At 41.0% G+C, this 19,227-nt stretch overlaps 2 protein-coding genes across 2 annotated transcripts in view; both read right to left on the bottom strand.

Annotated features, from left to right (window-relative positions):
* The window catches only part of LOC148111769 (uncharacterized), a 332,684-nt gene that overhangs the window by 284,300 nt on the left and 29,157 nt on the right, over positions 1-19,227 (bottom strand). The gene's annotated exons all lie outside the window — the stretch shown is intronic.
* LOC148111773 (uncharacterized) lies at positions 1,222-11,715 on the bottom strand. Its single transcript, XM_087879787.1, has 2 exons — positions 5,538-11,715; positions 1,222-5,304 (listed from the first exon to the last, which is right to left on the bottom strand). The coding sequence occupies exons 1-2, from the start codon at positions 5,544-5,546 to the stop codon at positions 3,763-3,765; spliced, it is 1,551 nt and encodes a 516-aa protein (XP_087735913.1). The 5' UTR covers positions 5,547-11,715; the 3' UTR covers positions 1,222-3,762.

A 19,227-nucleotide genomic window follows, 5' to 3' on the forward strand; every position in this document is an offset into this window, starting at 1 on the left:
TAAGATTAAACCAGTGTCTGACGACCATTGTTCTGAATCATTGCTGAGTCAATCTGGGATGGGCCCATGACTGTCGTGATTTCTTAGATTGTTTCTGAGGCCAGGGGTGGCAAACGGAAGTACCCCAGCACTATGAGCCTGGAGAGCAGGGCAGATGGTACAGTAGTATCCACGCTTAAGAAAGAAGGATCTCCCAACCAGAATCCTGGGGACCGAAGCCCCTGAACGCCAAAAGAGATTCTTGGGTGACCACTGCCACTTGCTTCCCATGCCCAGGGGCTCAGCTGGCGCAAAATCCTAAACCTGGATGGACACATCTCTTGACAGACCTCAGAGATGCATGGGCGGTCAGCTGACTTCTCATCAATAAAGTCTTGGATAATTTGGGATCTTTATTATTGACTGACCTGGGATTCACCAGGAGCAACAGCCAAGCCCTAGGGCCTCAGTGGAAGAGCTCTCCAGTGCCTGGGAGTGAATTCAGGAAGCTGGAATACACCACCCATGTTCCAAGGCTCTCACCTGTCACTCGATGGACAGCAGTAGCAATAGAATAACATTCCCTCTCGCATTGAAAACTTTTTTTGTGCCTAGGCATACAGTACAGTTTATGAAAGTGACTTCAGGCAAAGAAAGCTATACTTGGCCAAAAAGCCGCAGGTGGGGACTATGAAGCTGTTCGCCCCGCACCAGCTAGCCCATGTTTTCCAGCCCCCATGGTCCTTGCACCTGCCGAGGAACCACAGCGAGGTGAAAAGAGTGCTTTTGAAGGACCCAACAGCCATCTTTACTGTGGGGGCTGCCAAAGCCTTCTGGGTTTGAGACAGAAGTAGATCAGAGTTGCCAAAGCCGCCTTTGGGGGCTGCCAAAGCCTTCTGAGATGGAAATAGATCAGAGCTGCAGGTCCGCCAGAGACAGGAAGGGGGCAGCAAAGGACAGGACTTGTTATGCCATCTGTTGACCCTCAGGAGCCCAGCAGCCCAGAGATGCTCAGCCGAAGCCTTTTCTTGGAGTGCCACTCCTAGCCTGCCTTCCTGCCAAGCAGGTGAGACACTAGTTCTCCCCAAATTAGAGCCGCACAACCACCTTCCCAGGTAGTCTGGCCAAGATGCTCTAGAACTTGAGATATGTTGGCCAGCCCCATAAATTTTGATTTGATTCACACAACAGTACTGACTCCATAGGATCTAACACCCACATTCAGATGTCCTAAGAATAGAATAGAAAAAATAGAATTCTTTATTAGCCAAGTGTGATTGGACACACAAGGAATTTGTCTTTGGTGCATATTCTCTGAAGTGTAAATAATGTCAGGGTTCCGACTGATGCCATTAGGAAACAAAACATAAATCGTAAAGGTGTAAGTGTGATGGTGTTGAGAAGAGCTGGATTTCTGGGGATTTGTCTGTCATCTAAAGTTCAACCTTCCAGGTTGCGTCCAAGCTGGCCTATCAGTTGCCCCCTCTCTGGGGCAATCCTGGTTGCAGCTGAAACCCTTCCTGAAGGAGAACATGGAACCAGAAATTGCCCTCTCATAAAAAGAGATTGTGGCCACAAACCAGAGGCCAAGAATTGTTCCACCTGCTCCAGTCAAACACCATGAGAAATACTGGGCCCAGTTTGAGCCCCTCAAATACTATTTCACAAGTTTCAGAGAAGGACGAGGTGAATGATCCAATCCACCTGTTGTAGCAAAAAGGGTACCTTTTTATATAAGTAAATTCCAATAATCTCAATTTACCGTCGAACTAGTTAAAACTGACCGAACTAAATGGCCTCCACAAGGTGTTCTTGCACAATGTGCTGGGTGTAGAGTTTGATTTATGACTAACCTTCTAAATAAAACAAAATGGTATGGACAAAACTTCTGCATGTAGCCTGTGTTGATTTTAAATCTACATTTGAGTTCATTTTCAATGAAATCATTATGACGAACTTGGAAAATGCAGTACAGATGGTTTTTCTCATTCAGCAATTGTATGAAATGTGTTAACCCTCCTCTTCAGAAAAGTCTCGCAGGGCTGTATTTGGACCTCCACCTCCACTCCTTAACAGGTCAACCGACCATCTCCTACTTACACCTGCCTCAATCCCTGGGCCCAGATGTACTTCTCCTATGTGCTGAGAATATGGCTAGTATCTCACAAAACTTTGTTGGCCTTAAGAGAGTTTAAGGACTTGCATCTCCTTTCCGTTCAAGGAAGTACAACTCTCGAGACGGTTGGCATTTCAAAAGGAAACCCTTGAGAGAGTGATAGCAAGACAAAGAAAGCAGGATCTGAGGATTCCCACGCAATTCCCTCAGATTAAAACAGGTATCTCACCCTCAGTCCGGTGTAGGATAAGCCAATCCGCAGGCGCCAAGGTGTTTTGAGAACTGCGGGCTGAGAAAGCAATAAGTTGTTCTCAGGAGTCCCTTGCTGGAGGCTCATGTCTAACAGATGGCCCTCAATTCAATCCCTCCCCGCTTTCATTCCCAAGAAGGAAAATAAAAGTACAGGATAGGCAGGAAAGGGGTTATAAAGCGAGGAATGTACCCAGACCACGCCCCTCCCGCACTAAAATGGCAGCATCCCAATAGTCATCTATGAGAGTCCCTTGTAGCGGTTTCTGCTGGAAGACAAGGGGACCATTGAGAGAATTCAATTGACAAGAGTTTCAGATGTCTAGGGATGGTCTTACATGGTATTGATATTTGGACAACCCATATAGATTATATCAAACACCCTAGTGTTAGGTTCTGCCATTTGGAGATGCATTGGGGAGGTGGATAAATGGACAATATGATTGAAAGTGATGGGAAATAAGGAGGGGGGAAATGAAAGACGATGAAGAGCAGAGAAACCCGGAATCGGTTTGTACTCTTTGCTTCATTCTGATGGGTCTTTCTTAAGAGACCAGGTTGGGGCAGGTCTGACACCTGGATTCTACAACAGCACACTTGTTTCAATTAGGCACAGAGTTGGCAGATCATTTAAAGGCACCTTTAGAGTAATATAGCAAAGAGGTTTCCCTTAATGAACAAAGAGCCCAGGACAGACTCAGGTTTCATTTTACACTCCATACTGTAGGAAAAATACAAAACAGTTGATTGGATGGAAGAAATCCTGCTTAGTTACATCAGTTAAACATCCTATCATATTAAGCATAACCATTGAACGGGGCATTGTATTAAAGGGAGAAGGTTTGCAGGGGGGAAGGAATCACATAAAACTATTGTGAAAAGGTACAATTTCAGCCAGTTGAAATGCCTAGCATGTACCATTCAAAACGTTCTTTATTTTGAAGTTAGAAAGTGGAGAGGGGAGGGTCTCCAATCTTCAAGACCTCTAGAACCCGATTCCAAGCAAAAACTGCTAGATAACCATTCATACAAGGAGGCAGGGAGTAAAGAGAAAGGAGAAGGAAAAGATACATATGATATAGTTGCTATTATTAAAACTCATGGGATGAAACTCATGCCTGAGTTGGATGGATTGATTTATAATTGAGTGAGACACTGGGTGGTCCTTAATGGGAATACATCTACATGGAGGGAAGGAAGCAGTGGGGAACCAGAAGGTTGCGTCTTAGGCCCAGTACCCAGTACTCATCTTCATAAATGACTTAAATGAGGGAATAGAAGGACAACTCATCAAATTTGCAGATAATACTAAAAGAGTAGGAATAGCCAACACCCTAAATTACAGGCTCAAGATCCATATTCCCCAAAATTAACACCCGGCCTTATTTTCTTTTGGGTCCCAAAATAATCACTGGGGCTTATTTTGGTGGAAACACAATTTTAGGGTGATTATAGGGTTTCTCTCCAGTGTGGATTCTTTGATGTATGTAAAGATTTCCTCTCTGAATGAAGCTCTTTCCACATTCTAGACATGCATGTGGTTTTTCTCCAGTGTGGATCCTTTGATGTGAATAAAGGGTTTTCTTTGAAGACAAACGCTTGCCACAGTCCAGGCATTGATATGGATTGTCTTCCAAGTGGATTCTTTGATGTATGTAAAGGCTTCCCCTCAGATCGAAGCTCTTTCCACACTGCAGACATTTATGTGGTTTTTCTCCTGTGTGAATCATTTCATGTCTATCCAGGTCTCTTCTCGTATTGAAGCTGTTTCCACATTCGAGGCATTTATAGGGTTTTTCTCCAGTATGTATTTTTGTATGACAATGGAGGCCTGAAGCCCCAGTAAAGCTCTTTCTACACGCCAGGCATTCACATGTGTTTTCTCCTGAGTGGATTTTTTGATGTGTGTAAAAGTTTCCTCTCCAATTGAAACTCTTTCCACACTCCAGACATTTAAATGGTTTCTCTTCCGTGTGGATCCTTTGATGTCTCTCGTGGCTTCTCCTGTGACGGAAGCTCTTTCCACACTCAAAGCATTTATAAGGTTTTTCTCCTGTGTGGATTTGTAGATGTTGATTGAGATCTGCTCTTCGACTGAAGTTCTTTCCACACTCAAAGCATTGATTTGGGTTTCCAACTGAGTGGTTTTTAAGATGGTTTTCAAAATGCCCATTTGTTTTGAAGGATTTTCCACATTCCAGACATTGATATTTCCTCTCTCCTCTGTGGATGCTGAGATGCCTTTGAAAATATCCATTTGTTTTGAAGGATTTTTCACATTCTGGGCATTTGTATTTTTCTCCCTCCTGGATCGTTTGGGGCCTCCCAGGTCTTCCGAAGGACCCTCCGCCCTCCAGGCATTTATTCAGTTTCTCTCTCCAGTGGATTCTTCTATGTCTGTAAAGGCTGCTGCTCTGACTGAAGCTCTTTCCACACTGCAGGCACTTATGAGGTTTTTCTCCCGTGTGGATCCTTTCATGTACATAAAGGGTGCTCCTGTGACTGAAGCTCTTTCCACACTTTAGGCATTTATGAGGTTTTTCTCCCGTGTGGATCCTTTGATATTGATTAAGATCTGCTCTTCGACTGAAGTTCTTTCCGCACTCAAAGCATTTATGTGAGTTTCCAACTGAGTGGATCCTTAGATGCCTTTGAAGATGGTCGTTCCTTTTGAAGGATTTTTGACATTCCAGGCACTGATGTTCCGTTCCTTTCCTCCCTCCTGGATCCTTTGGGGCCCGTCTCGGGGTCTCCCCCCTGCATCGCCGTCCAGGCAGCCCCCTTTCCCGGGCTCCCCGTGGGCTCCTCCCTCCTGCAGCCCCGGAGCCTCCCGGCCTTTCCCCGCTGTCTCCCGGGGAAGCCGCGCAGGGACCGGGCAGGGCTGCTCCGCGGGGCCCGCTCTCCTCCTCCTCCTCTCGGCCGGTGCCTCTTTCCTGCATCTGCTGCCATCCTCCGTCCTCCTGCAGGGGAAAAAGAGAAGAGGGTCACGGCTGCGTCCCTTTCCCCGCAGGGGAGGCCGAGGCCCAAGCCCCCGCCTCCCATTGGCCTCCCGGGCATTCTCCAGGTGGACAAGGCCTCCTTCCCAGCCTTCCGTCTCCCTCCCCGCCCTCAAGACTAGGCCTCAGGCTCCCAGGCCTGCCTTCTCCGGAGAGACCCTCCCGGACTTCGACTCCCAGCATCCCCTGCGCCAAACCTGCATCATCCTGGCTTCTCTGTCGCCGATTCAGGCAGCTCCCTCGTTGCCCGTTTTATTTACGGAAGTGGAGGCTTCATTCCTTTTTCGCCAGAAGTTCCGCCTCTTCCTTCTGAGGGACCGCCCCAATCGCTGCCGGCTCCAGAGCGACCAATCGGCGTCCGCCTTCCTTCAATCAGCCAGAGGGCGCCTGTGCGGTGCCAACTGTTGTTATGGTCCTACACGGAGGTGAAGGGGGGGCTTCCCTTGAACTTTGGGATGCGATGCCCCCCCTACGTATTGAGGGAGGGGGAGGTCAGGGGCTCTTCTGGGGCTGCGACCTCATAGCAACCTCTGAAGGGGAGCCAGGGATGAAGGCTGGGAGGGTGGAAAGAAGAGACCCTGAGTTCAAGGATTGGACAGCTCCCTTTTCAGTCCAGCCCACCTCACAGGGTTGTTGTTGGGGGAAGAGAAGAGGAAGCTGTGCTGGATGGGAGGGGGAGGGGCTCCTCGGGGCTTCTCGCAGACGTTTCATTGCCCAAAGGAGCTTCCTTCCTCATGGCTAGAAGGGAGGGGGGCTCAGAGAGCTCCAAAGACCCCTCAGTTCAACCCTCAGCTCCAAATACTCCCCTTCATTTTGCTGCATGTCTTCTCCGCCTTATTGGTAAAAATAATAATTCCCAGTAAATAAATAAACTCACTATGTGTGATTCCCAAGTGTTTTTTTAAATAGCAATTACATGGAATCTATTTGATCCAGGACAATTCTTGTTCCTAGAGATAAGAATTTGGAATTCCTGCACAAAAAGAAATCAGCTCCAGTTAAAGAGGACGGGAGGGTCAGAATCTCCTGCCGATGGTTGCTGCTAGTGAATTTCCTCTCATTCCAGCACATTATTATTATTGGAAAAAGGAAGCAGAAAAATCAGGCAATTTTGATACGATCCGAGTTGGTTTCCTTCTGGATCCCTTTAACTGCTGGATCCCTCAACACTTGGAACTTGGCCAAAAGAGGCTCATGTGCCTTGGGGGTTCAGCATCATTAAGCTATGCAGTATTTTGTTTTTGCAGAAGTGGTTCAAGGGAGACGGGATTTTGCTTTCTGTCCTGGATTGCTGTATTGCTTTGGGATTCAGGAAAAGGTGCCTCACCTAAGCAGAAATAATGGAGGGAGCTCACCTGGGATGATGGAACAAAGCACAAAACAACATGGCAACAGAAAGGGAATGCAATGCGATGTTGACCTGAGACTGTATAAATGAGTCTTAGTGGAGCTTCCCTAGAAAGGGGCAGTCTACATCGAACAGTCTGCCTTTTGTGAGAAACGGGCAGCTTGGACTTCCGGTCTGCCTCCCGACGCCGAAAGACGGTCCTGTTTCTGGACCGCCAGCCCTGCTGCCTGTTAGAGCCGCTTCAATCAAGAGAAGCAGCTCGGAAGTTCCAGAATCCTGCAGGAATCTTGGAAGAGAGTGGATGAGAAGCAGGTTGAGCCCCTGTGAGCCCCCAGATAGCTATCGTTTGCTTCTGGGGAGGAAACAGGCGCGGCTCCCTTCCAGCTTGCCGAGACTCCGGACAGTGTGGGACGAATCTGCCTAGCGCAGAACAAGGCGTCAGGAGCAACCTTTCTTTACTGAAAATAAAGCAATTCAAATCGCCAGGGTGGAAGAACAACTTGAACCTTAAAAACTGCAAGTATTACTAGCCCTGTGATTTATTTTAAAAATGGAAGAGTGAGTGAGTGAGTGAAAGTCCCTTGAAAATGGCGCCTGGCTTCAGCGCTAACGAGCTGAAAGCGAGAGTGGATTTCAACTAGTTACATAGTTGCATTGTCTGTAACAAGTGGAGGAAGAGAAAAGAAAACTCTTTTTAAAATAAGTCTGATTTTGCTTCAACCTCACCCTTACTCTGATTAAACCTGGGGGAATTTTTAGAGGACTTTGCTGTGGAGGAAAGGGAAAAAGAATTTCTTTTTTTGGAAAAGCCAGCTTACGTGGCAGGATGGCTTCTAAGCAGACCAAACAGGAAGGAAAGGCGGCAGGGGGGGGATCCCCCACACGTAAGCCTGAACAGCAGCCTCCCAGTGAGCAGAGCCAGAAAAAAGAGTTTGATTTTGAAAGCTTAAAGTATTTTATTACCCAGGTTTTGGATGAAAAATTTAAAGAATCACAACAGGAAATTAAGCAGGAGATTAAAGAAATTAAAGAGGTGGTGCAAGAAAAGTATGATAAGGTGACTGACAAATTAATGACAGTGGTGACTGGCTATCAGAAGCAATTATTAAAACGGATGCTAAGGTGGAAGAATTTAAATCAGAAATGGATGTCAAAATGAAGGAGACTGATTATAAAATTTATGATGTTGACAATAAAATGCAGAGATTTGAAAATGAAATTACAATGATGCAGTTCAGGTCAATGGAATTTGCTATAAGGCTGAGAGGCATAAAAGAGAATGATAGACAAGATTTGAGACAGATTTGTTCTGATGCTCTTGCTGTGTTTTTAAAGATTAGCCCTGAAGAGATTTTTTGCAAAATTGATAAAATCTACAGAGTGAATTCGTGGGTGGCCAGACAAAGACAATTGCCTAGAGATGTGGTAATATATTTTACAGACAGAAGAATGAGAAATGATATTTTGCAAAAGTCTTTTCTCTCTACTGTCCAAGTGGAGGGAAGAGAGATAGGAGTTTATAAAGAACTACCACCTAAGATGTTAAAAGATAGAAAGGACTTTGGATTTTTGGTGAATGAACTAAAAAAAAAACAAATTCCATTTCGGTGGGATTATACCCAACTGGTATAATCCTGAGGTATAATGGAGAAAGATATCGATTAAACACTGTTGAAAAGGCGGAAGAATTTTATTCTAATGTTTTTAAAAGGAGCTCGCCATCCCCACGTACATCTACTGTGTTGGAGATAAAGGAGAGTGATAAGGAGAAACAACTTGAGCAAGAGATGGAAGAGCAGCTTAAACAGGTGGAACCAGAGGTAATGGAAATGCAGGGAGCTACAGGAGGTTTTCTGGAGGAGCCCCTGCTAGACCTTCCTTCGAAAATTGTGATTGAACCACTTAAGACTACAAGAGATGTGGCTTTGGACCTAGCCCGGATGGCTGAAGCTAAAGATCAGCGTGTAACTCGAGCAATTTCTAAGCAACTTAAAGAAAGACAACAACAGGAAAGGCCCAAGCCACAAAAATATAAGAAAGGAGCCAAGAGCAACATGCAAGAATGTGAAGCCATGGGGGGAGCAAAGCCAAAGACTACCGATTCAGAAGATCTTTGGCAATTCTGCTCATCGCTTCAAAAAAGTGTACATGACGATTAAGATCTTATCTTGGAATGTGAATGGACTGAACTCACCACAGAAAAGGAAGAAATTATTTACATATCTGAGACAATTTAATAATGATATAATTTGTTTACAAGAAACTCATGTTAGAACAAAAAACTTTGCATTCTAAAATATTGCAATGGGACTATAGATCTATTTTAATCATGGGAGATTGGAATGGAGTAATTGATTTAAAAATAGATAAAAAGAGTTCGGCGAAGTCAAGGATTAAACTGCCACAGACTTTTTTTTGATATGAAAGAAGATTTGGAATTAAAAGATATTTGGAGAATACATAATCCAAAAGAATTGGACTTTACTTTCTTCTCAGATAGACATAGGTCTTTCTCTAGGATTGATTTTGTTTTACTATCAACTGATTTACTTGTAAAAACAAAAAGAACAAAGATTTTTCCAAGGACTTTAACTGACCATACCCCGGTATGGATAGAAATTGAGCTGGAAAAGAGTGAGAGAAGATCATGGAGACTAAATGAAAATTTGTTTAGATATGAAAAAAATATAATAGAACTTAAAAAGCAGATGAAAGAATTTTTTGAAATGAATTTGAATAAGGGTACCCCTATTGAAATTGTGTGGGATGCGAGTAAAGCATATATGAGAGGGGTACTCATTCATATGAACTCTAAACACAAACTGAATAGACAAAAGAAAAGATCTGAAATCGAAGCAGAAATAAAGAAAGAACAGCTACTTATAAAAAATCCAACAGATGAAAGAATACGCGGAGCTATAAAACTTCTGAAAGATCAATTTCAAATGCTTATGGCGGAACAAACAGCAACAAATTTACAATTTGCGAAACATGACACATTTTGCAACGCTAACAAACCGGGCAGATGGTTGGCTTATACACTAAGGAAGAAGCAGAGTACACGGATTATTGATAGTATTGATATTGGAGGGAAGGAAATTTCTCAACAAAAATTAATTAAAGAAGTTTTTGTAGATTATTACACTAAATTATATGCCAAAAATGACACACAGAATGGATTTATAGAAGAATATTTAGAAAATAAAAGAGTTACAAAAATTACCAATCAACAAAAGGAGAGAATGAATTATCCTATAACAGCCGAGATTATTGCCGCAATTAAACAATTGAAAACAGCTAAAGCTCCTGGGACGGATGGTTTAACTACGGTGTACTATAAAACTTTACAAGCAGAAATGATTGAGCATCTTAAAGATTTATTTTGTAGTATACAACAAGGGGGTAAAATACCCCCATCATGGAAAACAGCTTATGTTTCATTGATACCGAAAGAGCAAACAGGTCCTAAAAAACCAGAGAATTTTAGACCAATATCTCTTCTGAATAATGACTATAAAATATTTGCAAAAGTATTAACCAACAGGGTGATGCCAGTTATTCAAGAGGGGATTCATTGTGACGAAGCGGGATTTATAGAAGGCAGATACATGAAGGACAACGTAAGGCAAGTTATAGATTTATTGGAATATCTTGAGAAGAACAAACAGATCCCTGCAGTGCTGGTTTTCTTGGATGCGGAGAAGGCCTTTGATAGAGTGGATTGGAATTTTCTATTAAAGACTTTAAAAAAGATGGACTTTGGGGATCAATTTATACAGGCGGTTTCAGCAATCTATCAAGAACAAAAGGCACAGATTATTATTAATGGAAATTTGACAACAGATTTTAATATTGAAAAAGGAACAAGACAAGGTTGTCCGTTATCCCCATTGTTATTTATTTTAACATTAGAAGTCTTGTTGAATACAATACAGGACTCGAGTATCTTGAAAGGAATAGTGGTAAGGCAAGAGGATTACAGAATAAGGGCATTTGCAGATGATCTGGTTGTTACCCTAACACAGCCAATGAAATCAATAATCCAGATGAAAGACATTATAAAAGATTATGGTACAGTATCAGGATTTAGATTGAACCAGAAAAAAACTAAGATGATAGTTAAAAATATGACACAAGATCGAAAACACAAACTTGAAAGCAAGGCAGGCTTTGAGATAGTACCAAAGGTTAAATATCTAGGAGTTCAGGTTGCAGAATCTAATATGAAATTGTTTCAAAATAATTATGAGGTGTTGTGGCGAGACGTACAGAAAGATATGGAGACTTGGAAAAAACTGCAACTGTCTTTACTTGGAAGAATAGCAGCAGTTAAGATGAACATTTTGCCAAGATTTCTTTTTTTGTTTCAAATGATTCCGGTGCTTAAAAGTGATAAACAATTGAAAGAATGACAAAGTGGATTGAATAAGTTTGTCTGGAACGGAAAAAAAACGAGAGTGAAACTGAAAATTATGCAAGATGTTCCAGAAAGGGGAGGTCTTAAACTTCCAAACCTACAATTATATTATGAAGCAGCAGCTTTGACCCAAGTAAGTGATTGGTTTGGAAGGAAAAAGACTGGAATATTGACTATAGAAAGTTTTGATCTTGAATTCGGTTGGCATGCTTACTTATTTTATGAGAATAAAGTGGATAAAGTATTCAAAAGCCACATACTTAGAAACTCTTTGATGAGAGTTTGGAAGAAGCACCGATTCAAATGGGATTATAAAATACCATTATGGCTGGATCTTGGTCATATCATGTGGAATACAAATATAATGTCACTCGGGGGGGGGGGGTTATATAAAGAAGTTCTTTTTAGGGATGAGGGCAGATGGCAACTAAAGACATTAGAAACGCTGTTGGAAGGACTTCCGGTTTGCTTGTCGCTGCCAGACGTTCCTTTGGGATCGTCAGCTTCCATCGCCTGTCAGAGCCGCCTTCACAACGGAATGGCGGCTCGAAAAAACTCCGTTTCCATGAGGAAACGGAGATAGAGCCAGCAGGGGTGGGTAGAACTCTCTGCGGAGTCCCAAAAGTTTTTTTTTTACTTTTGGGACGGAGCGGATGAGATGCCCCGTATCCCCAGCCACTGCTCCGGGCTTTGGGAGACCTCTGCTGATGCAGAGCTAGGCGTCAAAAGCGAGCCTGTAAATTTAACAGACTACTCAAAGAAAATGTGAGCTGGACCTGTAATACTGAACCGCAAGTATTTTACTGAATTTTTAAAAGAAATTACTTAAGAGAGAGGAGGAAAAGAAAGAGGAAAAAAAGCCTTTTAAAATGGCGTCGGCTGGAGGAGAGGCTGAAAGGGAAAGTCCTTCCGTTTTTTATTACTACAATGTAGTGGAATAAATACCACTGGCTACATTTGTAGACAAAACTTCGCTCCTGTGTTTTTTTCTCTTTTTCTCTCCCTTGGAGACCTGATATTGTTGTTGATTGGAAAGAAGTCTTTCTTGCTTTTTTTTTTAACAAAGTCTGCCTGGGCGGAAACATGGCACTGAGACTCATAAAGTCAGATAAACAAGAAGGGGGGGGATTCCCCCACCAGCAACTTAAAGGAACAAGTCTTAACTCTTCAGTCTGAGAAACCTGATTTTAATATAATAGAATTTTTTATAGAAGAGATTGAAAGAAGGGAGGAGATTGTGAATCAGCAATTTGAAAAATTTAAGCAGGAAATTAAAGAATTGGTGAAATCTAAGTTTGATTTTTTGGAGAAAAAATTCTCAAAAATGGCTAATGGTTTTACAGAATTTATGATGCGGTTGGACACAAATACTAATGTACTAGAGTCTAAAATGGAAGGAACTCAAGAAAAATTGGACAATAGAATCCCAAAAATTGAAAATGACTTGATAAACATTCAGGATAATAGCTTAGAAGAAAAACCTAAAATGAATGCTGATCAAAAGTATGGTAATGCAGAAAATCTGCAACAGAAGATTGAAAAAGAGATTTTAATGGTACAATATAATTTTACAGAATATGTAAAATGCGATAAGATTAAGAGGTTTGCAGGAAAATAATAGAGATGATTTAAGGAAAATATCTTCTGAATTTCTAGCTGGGATTCTAAAGGTTCAACCTGATGAAGTGTTTAGTAGGATTGACAGAGTTTATCGAATCAACTCTTGGATTGCCAAGCAAAGGCAATTGCCTAGAGATGTGGTGATTTATTTTATAGATAAAGAAATTAGGAATAACATCGTGCAAAATTCCTTCAATTCTAAGTTGCAACTGCATGGAAGAAAGATTTGGATTTATAAGGAACTCCCACCTAAGATATTGATGGAAAGGAAGAAATTTGGTTTTTTGGTGAATGAGTTAAAAAAGAGAAATATCTCATTCAGGTGGGACGCCCCAGTTGGTATTATATTTAGATATCAAGGAGAAAGATATCAGCTAAACACTGTTGAAAGAGCGGAAGAATTTTATCAAAATAGGTTGAAAATGAACTTAACATCTTCAGGTATAATACACAATAAGCAGAAGGAGCCGGAAATAAAGGAAAAATATCGAAATATAGAGACTGTACCAGATGAATTGCTTTTGGTTTCATTGGATACCCCAGCTGGACTATCTATAAATCTGAGAGAAGTGGCATCTAACCTTAATGTGATGACTTATCAAGGCAAGGACAAGCATGGAAACCAATTAGGGGAAATACAAGGGATAAAAAAGAAATATGAGATACAAATACAAAACCAACAAGACCAATCTACAAAGCAGAACAAAAGCCGACCAGATGATACACAATTTGTAGAAAAGAAACCAGGATGGAAACCAAACCCACAAAAAGTAAAGGAAAAAAGAAATAGGTGGCATAAAAATAGAAATTTCTAAATCAGGCAACAGTGAAGCCAGTGACTTTAAAATATGAATGATTATGTGTAAACACAGAAGAGGCGATGTATTGGTTAATATCATCCTGAAGATTGTGGCAGATCTCTGCATGGCCGTAATTTGGGGACGTGAAATGAGCCTTAAACTGATGGATTTGAATTATCCATTTTGGAATTTTTTTTTGTGTGTTGATAAATATATTATATTATCTTGAATTACAAGGCAAGAGAATTATGCTGGGGCATGCAGAAGATCGGGTTGTTACCCACTACGATGACGGGAATTAATAATCCTGATGAAACCCACAATTATTACTATATGGAATATAATTATAATGTTACTCGGGTGGTTGTTTTTACTTTTATATATATAAGAAGATATTTACTACTGATGGGGGCAGATATGATTGAAGATCTTGAATAAACTGTTGCACCAGCAAGCTATGTTACCCGATTATGGATGTTGGTTCTACCAATCCAGTGGAAAGACCTTAAAGAAGATACTATATGGATTATAAATTTAAAGTTATTGTCTTTTCTTTTTTTTTATTTAGATATAATGGAAAATATAGACATATATTTTTATTTATTTATTTATTTTTTTAATTTGATTTATATGCCGCCCTTCTCCGGAGACTCAGGGCGGCTTACAGTGCGTTAAGCAATAGCCTTCATACTTTTGTATATTTATACAAAGTCAGCTTATTGCCCCCACAAACTGGGTCCTCATTTCACCTACCTTAGAAAGGATGGAAGGCTGAGTCAACCTTGAGCCTTGGAGAGATTCGAACCAGCAGTAAATTGCAGGCAGCTGTGTTAATAACAGGGTGCTTTAAACCACTGTAGTACCAAGGCTCTGTAGTTTTAAGTAGTGTGGGCAGTGAATTAAAGATATTAAGAAATGTGTATGGTAATTTTGCATGATAGTGGGTGAATAAGCTAGTTAGTAGATTGATTAGTCTAAGAAAAGGGATTTTTAAGTGATATATTTAGGGGAGTGGAGGAAATGGATAGAGTGGAATAAATGTTAAACTAGATTTGATGGGGAAGGCTGCTCTGAAATGTTATAGTAATATACATAGAAGATTAAATGTTAAAGCAGGACTTATTGTATAGTTTTAAAGTGGAGAAGTTATTTTATAATATTATAGTATAATGTCCTTTTTTTTTCCTTTTTTTTTTCCTTTTTTTTCCTTTCTTTTCTCTTTTCTGAAATGTATGGATAAAGGGGGATGTTATAATATTAATAATATTTTTAGTAAGTAAAGGTCAATATCTAGAGGAGGGAGTAAGTAATCTGTTATGAATTAGGTTTTTTTTGTTATGAAGAAGTCACAGGGGGGATGGCTGGGGTGGGGAGGGGGGGTTAGGGAGGGGGAGGGAGAGGGGGGGAAAGGGGGAAAAATCTGTATTTGAAAACTTTTTCAATAAAAAAAAAAAAAAAGAAACGCTGTTGGAAGAAGGGACTAATTTAACTTGGTTACAGTATAATCAACTTCAACTGAGATGGAAAGAAGACCAAAAAACTGGTATAATGATGCATGAAGAATTGGTTAGACATATAAAAGAGAAAGGCCCGATGCATATTAAGAGGGTTTATAATGTTTTGCTAGAAAGGGACTCGGAAAATGAATTGGTTAAAGATTGGATGATAAAATGGGCACAAAATTTTGCAGAACCAGTGATGTTGGAAACATGGAAAAAACTATGGGTCCAGAATGTTAAATTTACACAGTCGCAGAATTTGAGGGAAAATGTTTATAAAATGTTTTATAGGTGGCATTTAGATCCTAAGAAATTATCGTGTATGTATCCTAATGTTCAACCAAAATGCTGGAGATGTGATAGCTTAGATGCCACATATTATCTGTTGAATTCATCCTGGCGGGCTCCTCATGTATGGTCCAGATTAGAGAAGACACAAGGACAGGTGTTTCTCGGGATGAGAGAGCAGCTAACAAAAAGCTACAATCTCTTTTATTAGTTACCCAAATACAGCGTCATCAGAAGGCGTTATTATGGCCTCACATCTCATATTACATACGAGAGATAGGAAAACAATGGTAAAGATAAAAAGCAAAACCTAACTCTGGCTGCTTGGTACCAGATACTACCAGGCGAGAGGCCCATCTCTGTTATCTGATTCTCAGGAATGTGTTTACAAAGAGATAAGAGATGTGTCTGCTTTGTTTCTCAAGAATGTTTATACAAGGAGATATCTTTACTTTTGCAGGCACATCCTATGTTATAAACAAAGAAAGAATGAATTGGGCCCTTCAGAGAGTATCCATATGAACCCACTTTTCATAGTTTGATTATTTCATTGCTAAGCTCCATACAAGTGTCCAACCAGTTAAACTGGTCTATACATGTACTATGGCTACTGCATTCCCACATTTCCTCTGTTTTTGTTTTTTGCAACAGGGTTCTGCTGTGTTGTTATTATGATGTTCTCTTTATGCCTGGGAAACATGTCTATCATCATAGCAAACAAAGCAGTAATACATTGAATACATACAAAAATAAGCAAAGCAATAAGAAAGGCATACAAATGGTTATACATGTTATTATAGTTAGTTTCTTAAGTCATAGGGAGATTGTTTCTTTTATTCCCCTGATCCCATTACCACATATGAATCTAACTCAGAATCTGTAAGTTCTTCCATAGGGCAGGGACCAAGTTGATCAAGAAGATGTTCTGTCAAAGCTAGTTCCTTCTCAACTTGAATCTCTTTTACCGCTCTGATAGATAATTGTCTAATGATTGGTATCACACATGGGATGAATGTTAAACCAGCTATTGCGCATATGAACAAAAATATCATTTGCTTAATCCATCCGGATCCAGGCACCCAAGAAAACCACATGTCAGGAGTTTGTAACCTCTGAGTTATCTTGGAAGCCCTATCCTGTAATTCCCGAGCACCTTCTCTGACCACACCTGATTTGTTCATGTAAAAACAACAATCTTCACCTAAAAATATACATGTTCCTCCTTTTTCTGCTGTCAGGAGGTCTAAGGCACGTCGGTTTTGTAATACCACAGCAGCCAGGGAGTCTATTTGATTTTGGACCTCAATCAAAGTGCCAGCTATTTGATTCAAACTTCCCTGCAACTCCTCTGATATCTGTTTAAACTGGATTACAGAGTGCGTGACGCCGGCTACTCCTGTTCCAACAGCTGTTCCCATCCCTAGAAGCGCTAATAGTGGGATGAGAATGGGAACCCTCTTTTGAACATGTCCCAAAAGGGGAACAGGGATAGAGTGCTCAGCACTGACAACACCCACTTTAGGAAAAAGGTGGGCTAATGTACACACTCCTGTCCAGTTTGCTGGCAAACACAGATATGCATTTGTTCCACACAAGAAAAACACTCCTTTTTCTTCCACACATGTTCCGATGTTCATGGAGAAGGCATGGAGTCTACGGTTGTTTTCATTAGTCCAGACTCCCATAGTGCCTGCTACAAACATTCCTGCTAAAGGTTGTAATGGGATTTCTAGTGATAGGTCCTTCTGTTTATCTCTGAGAATCGGTCCTTCAAAAATATATCGAGAGGTAGTATTTCCCGGTGGAAAAAGGATACATATATCTGCCTTGGATTTTAAATTGAACCAAATGGGAAATCCTGGAGGGTGAAATGGTTTTGGACAGCTTTCCACAGACATATTCCATCCACCCCACCTGTCCTTTCTAAAGTGTAGTTCTGGTGGAGTTGAGAAAGTAACCTTTTGTTGAAATTTGCGGTAAGCAGAGGGAAAAACTCCCTTTGTTAATTTTATGTCCACCAAATTTATTTTTGGGCCTATATATATTGCTGAGTGACATTGTTCGTCTGTCAGGGATCCTACAGGCCTACCGAGTTTCTGATGTCTCTTTACACATAAAGAAGGTGTTCCTATGAGGTCTACACCTGTAGCAATTGGGCCTGTGATAGGAAGACGACTTTTTCCCAATCGTTTGAATGCTTCATAAAAATCTCCTTGTATTGGTGAGACAGGTTTTTTATTTCTACTATCCCTTTCAAGGAGAATTGTTGCCTTTGTTTTTACCCAAAGTTGTGGTTTTACAGGAATAGCATGATAAGATGCAGGGTCAGCAGATAAGCATAACCAGCATTTCTCACCTAAGGTAGGGTTATGCTGATTAACAAGATCTTGACTTAATTCCAGAATCCGTGATATATAATTTCCTTTATGCAATTGTTGTAGAGGCCCATTGTCCTTATTCATTCCCCCTTTAATTGGAAATGTCAATATGGGAACCTTAGGTGGTGGGGTAGACTTAGGTAGAAAGTAAGGGCCTCGTGCATAGACAATGCGTTTGTGGCAGGAGCGTTCTTACATGGTCACTTGAGAGTCCCAAAGCTAACAATGTCCAAGGCCATAAACAAATCATAGTCACTTATACGTGTGAAACAAAATTACTAGCAAAATTAGAAAAACAATTCTACTAACATTAGTATGTGTAAGAAAGTGTTAAAATGTATATGTACAATGTGAAGGTATTTTTTCTCCTGATGAAATCTTCCGCTGTGCGCAGGGGACCAACTTCCGGTGTAGTTCTGCAAAGCTGATGGTCACCATCTTGCGTTAAGAGTCTGTTGCCGGGAGGACTCAGCAAGATGTTTTTTCTCTTAAATCTCAACACCAGGGGTTTCTCCTTCTTTTTGTTGTAAATGAAATGGTCTTACGTGTCTTTTGGGGATCCAAATGATGCGATCGTTATGCTGGACAGCAGCGTATCCACGGCCCCAGGTAATAAGGTCAGCGGGCCCTCTCCATGCAGGATCAGGTAATTGGCGAAAATAGACCTTCGGTTTTAGGGCAGCTGATGGATAAGCAGAAAAATGACGGGTCGCAGCCGATGTGGGAGGCTGTCCAGTCAGGTTAAGAAAGTTCAAAGTATATAAACAAAGATTGAGTTTGTTTTGCATGGCTGGGAGGCTGAGGCATTTTTCCTCTTTCAATTTTATAAGCCAAATTTATGTGTGAAGGACCACATGTTACAAAAGTCTGCAAAGGCAGTACTGGTGTACACAGGTCCGTTGTCAGTTTTAAGTTCAATTGGGCGTCCCATCGATGCAGAAGTCCGAATACAATGATTTATTACATGTTTGGTTGCTTCCCCTTTTTTAGGGAATGCCAATAATAAATCCTGAATAAGTATCCAAGGAAACATGCAGATATTTCCATGGGGCAAAGGATGGATATTGAGTCACATACATTTGCCAATTTTCACAAGCTTTTAGTCCTCTAGGGTTTACACCCATAGGGATAGAATGAGCTTGTTGACTACAGGTAGGACATTGTTGTATGATGGCAGTCACTTCAGCTGCCATGAGACCAAATTGTTTCGCTAATGCTTTTTATTTTGATGAAAATAGGCATGACTGTCCCATGGTGTGATGGAAGATATAACCATAAGCGCAGTTGCAGCTTTGTCATTTCCCTCTTCCAGTCTCTGTCTCTGCTACCCACAATATCTATAACCTTCCAATAAACAAATCTCCTTATAACACTAAACATTCAAGTCCTTCTCTCACTGCCATTCTGACTTCCAAGCCAGCCCGTCTGTGCAAACCAACTTTCTCTTAAACAATTCAACTCCTTCTTACATTCCCTGTAACACTGGGTTCTTTGCATACCAGTCTTTATTTAAAATAGCACAATTATCTATTCACAG

The sequence above is a fragment of the Pantherophis guttatus genome, chromosome 16 (genome assembly GCF_059756535.1).
Source record: "Pantherophis guttatus breed Tessera chromosome 16, ASM5975653v1, whole genome shotgun sequence".
In the NCBI taxonomy this organism is placed as follows: domain Eukaryota; kingdom Metazoa; phylum Chordata; class Lepidosauria; order Squamata; family Colubridae; genus Pantherophis; species Pantherophis guttatus.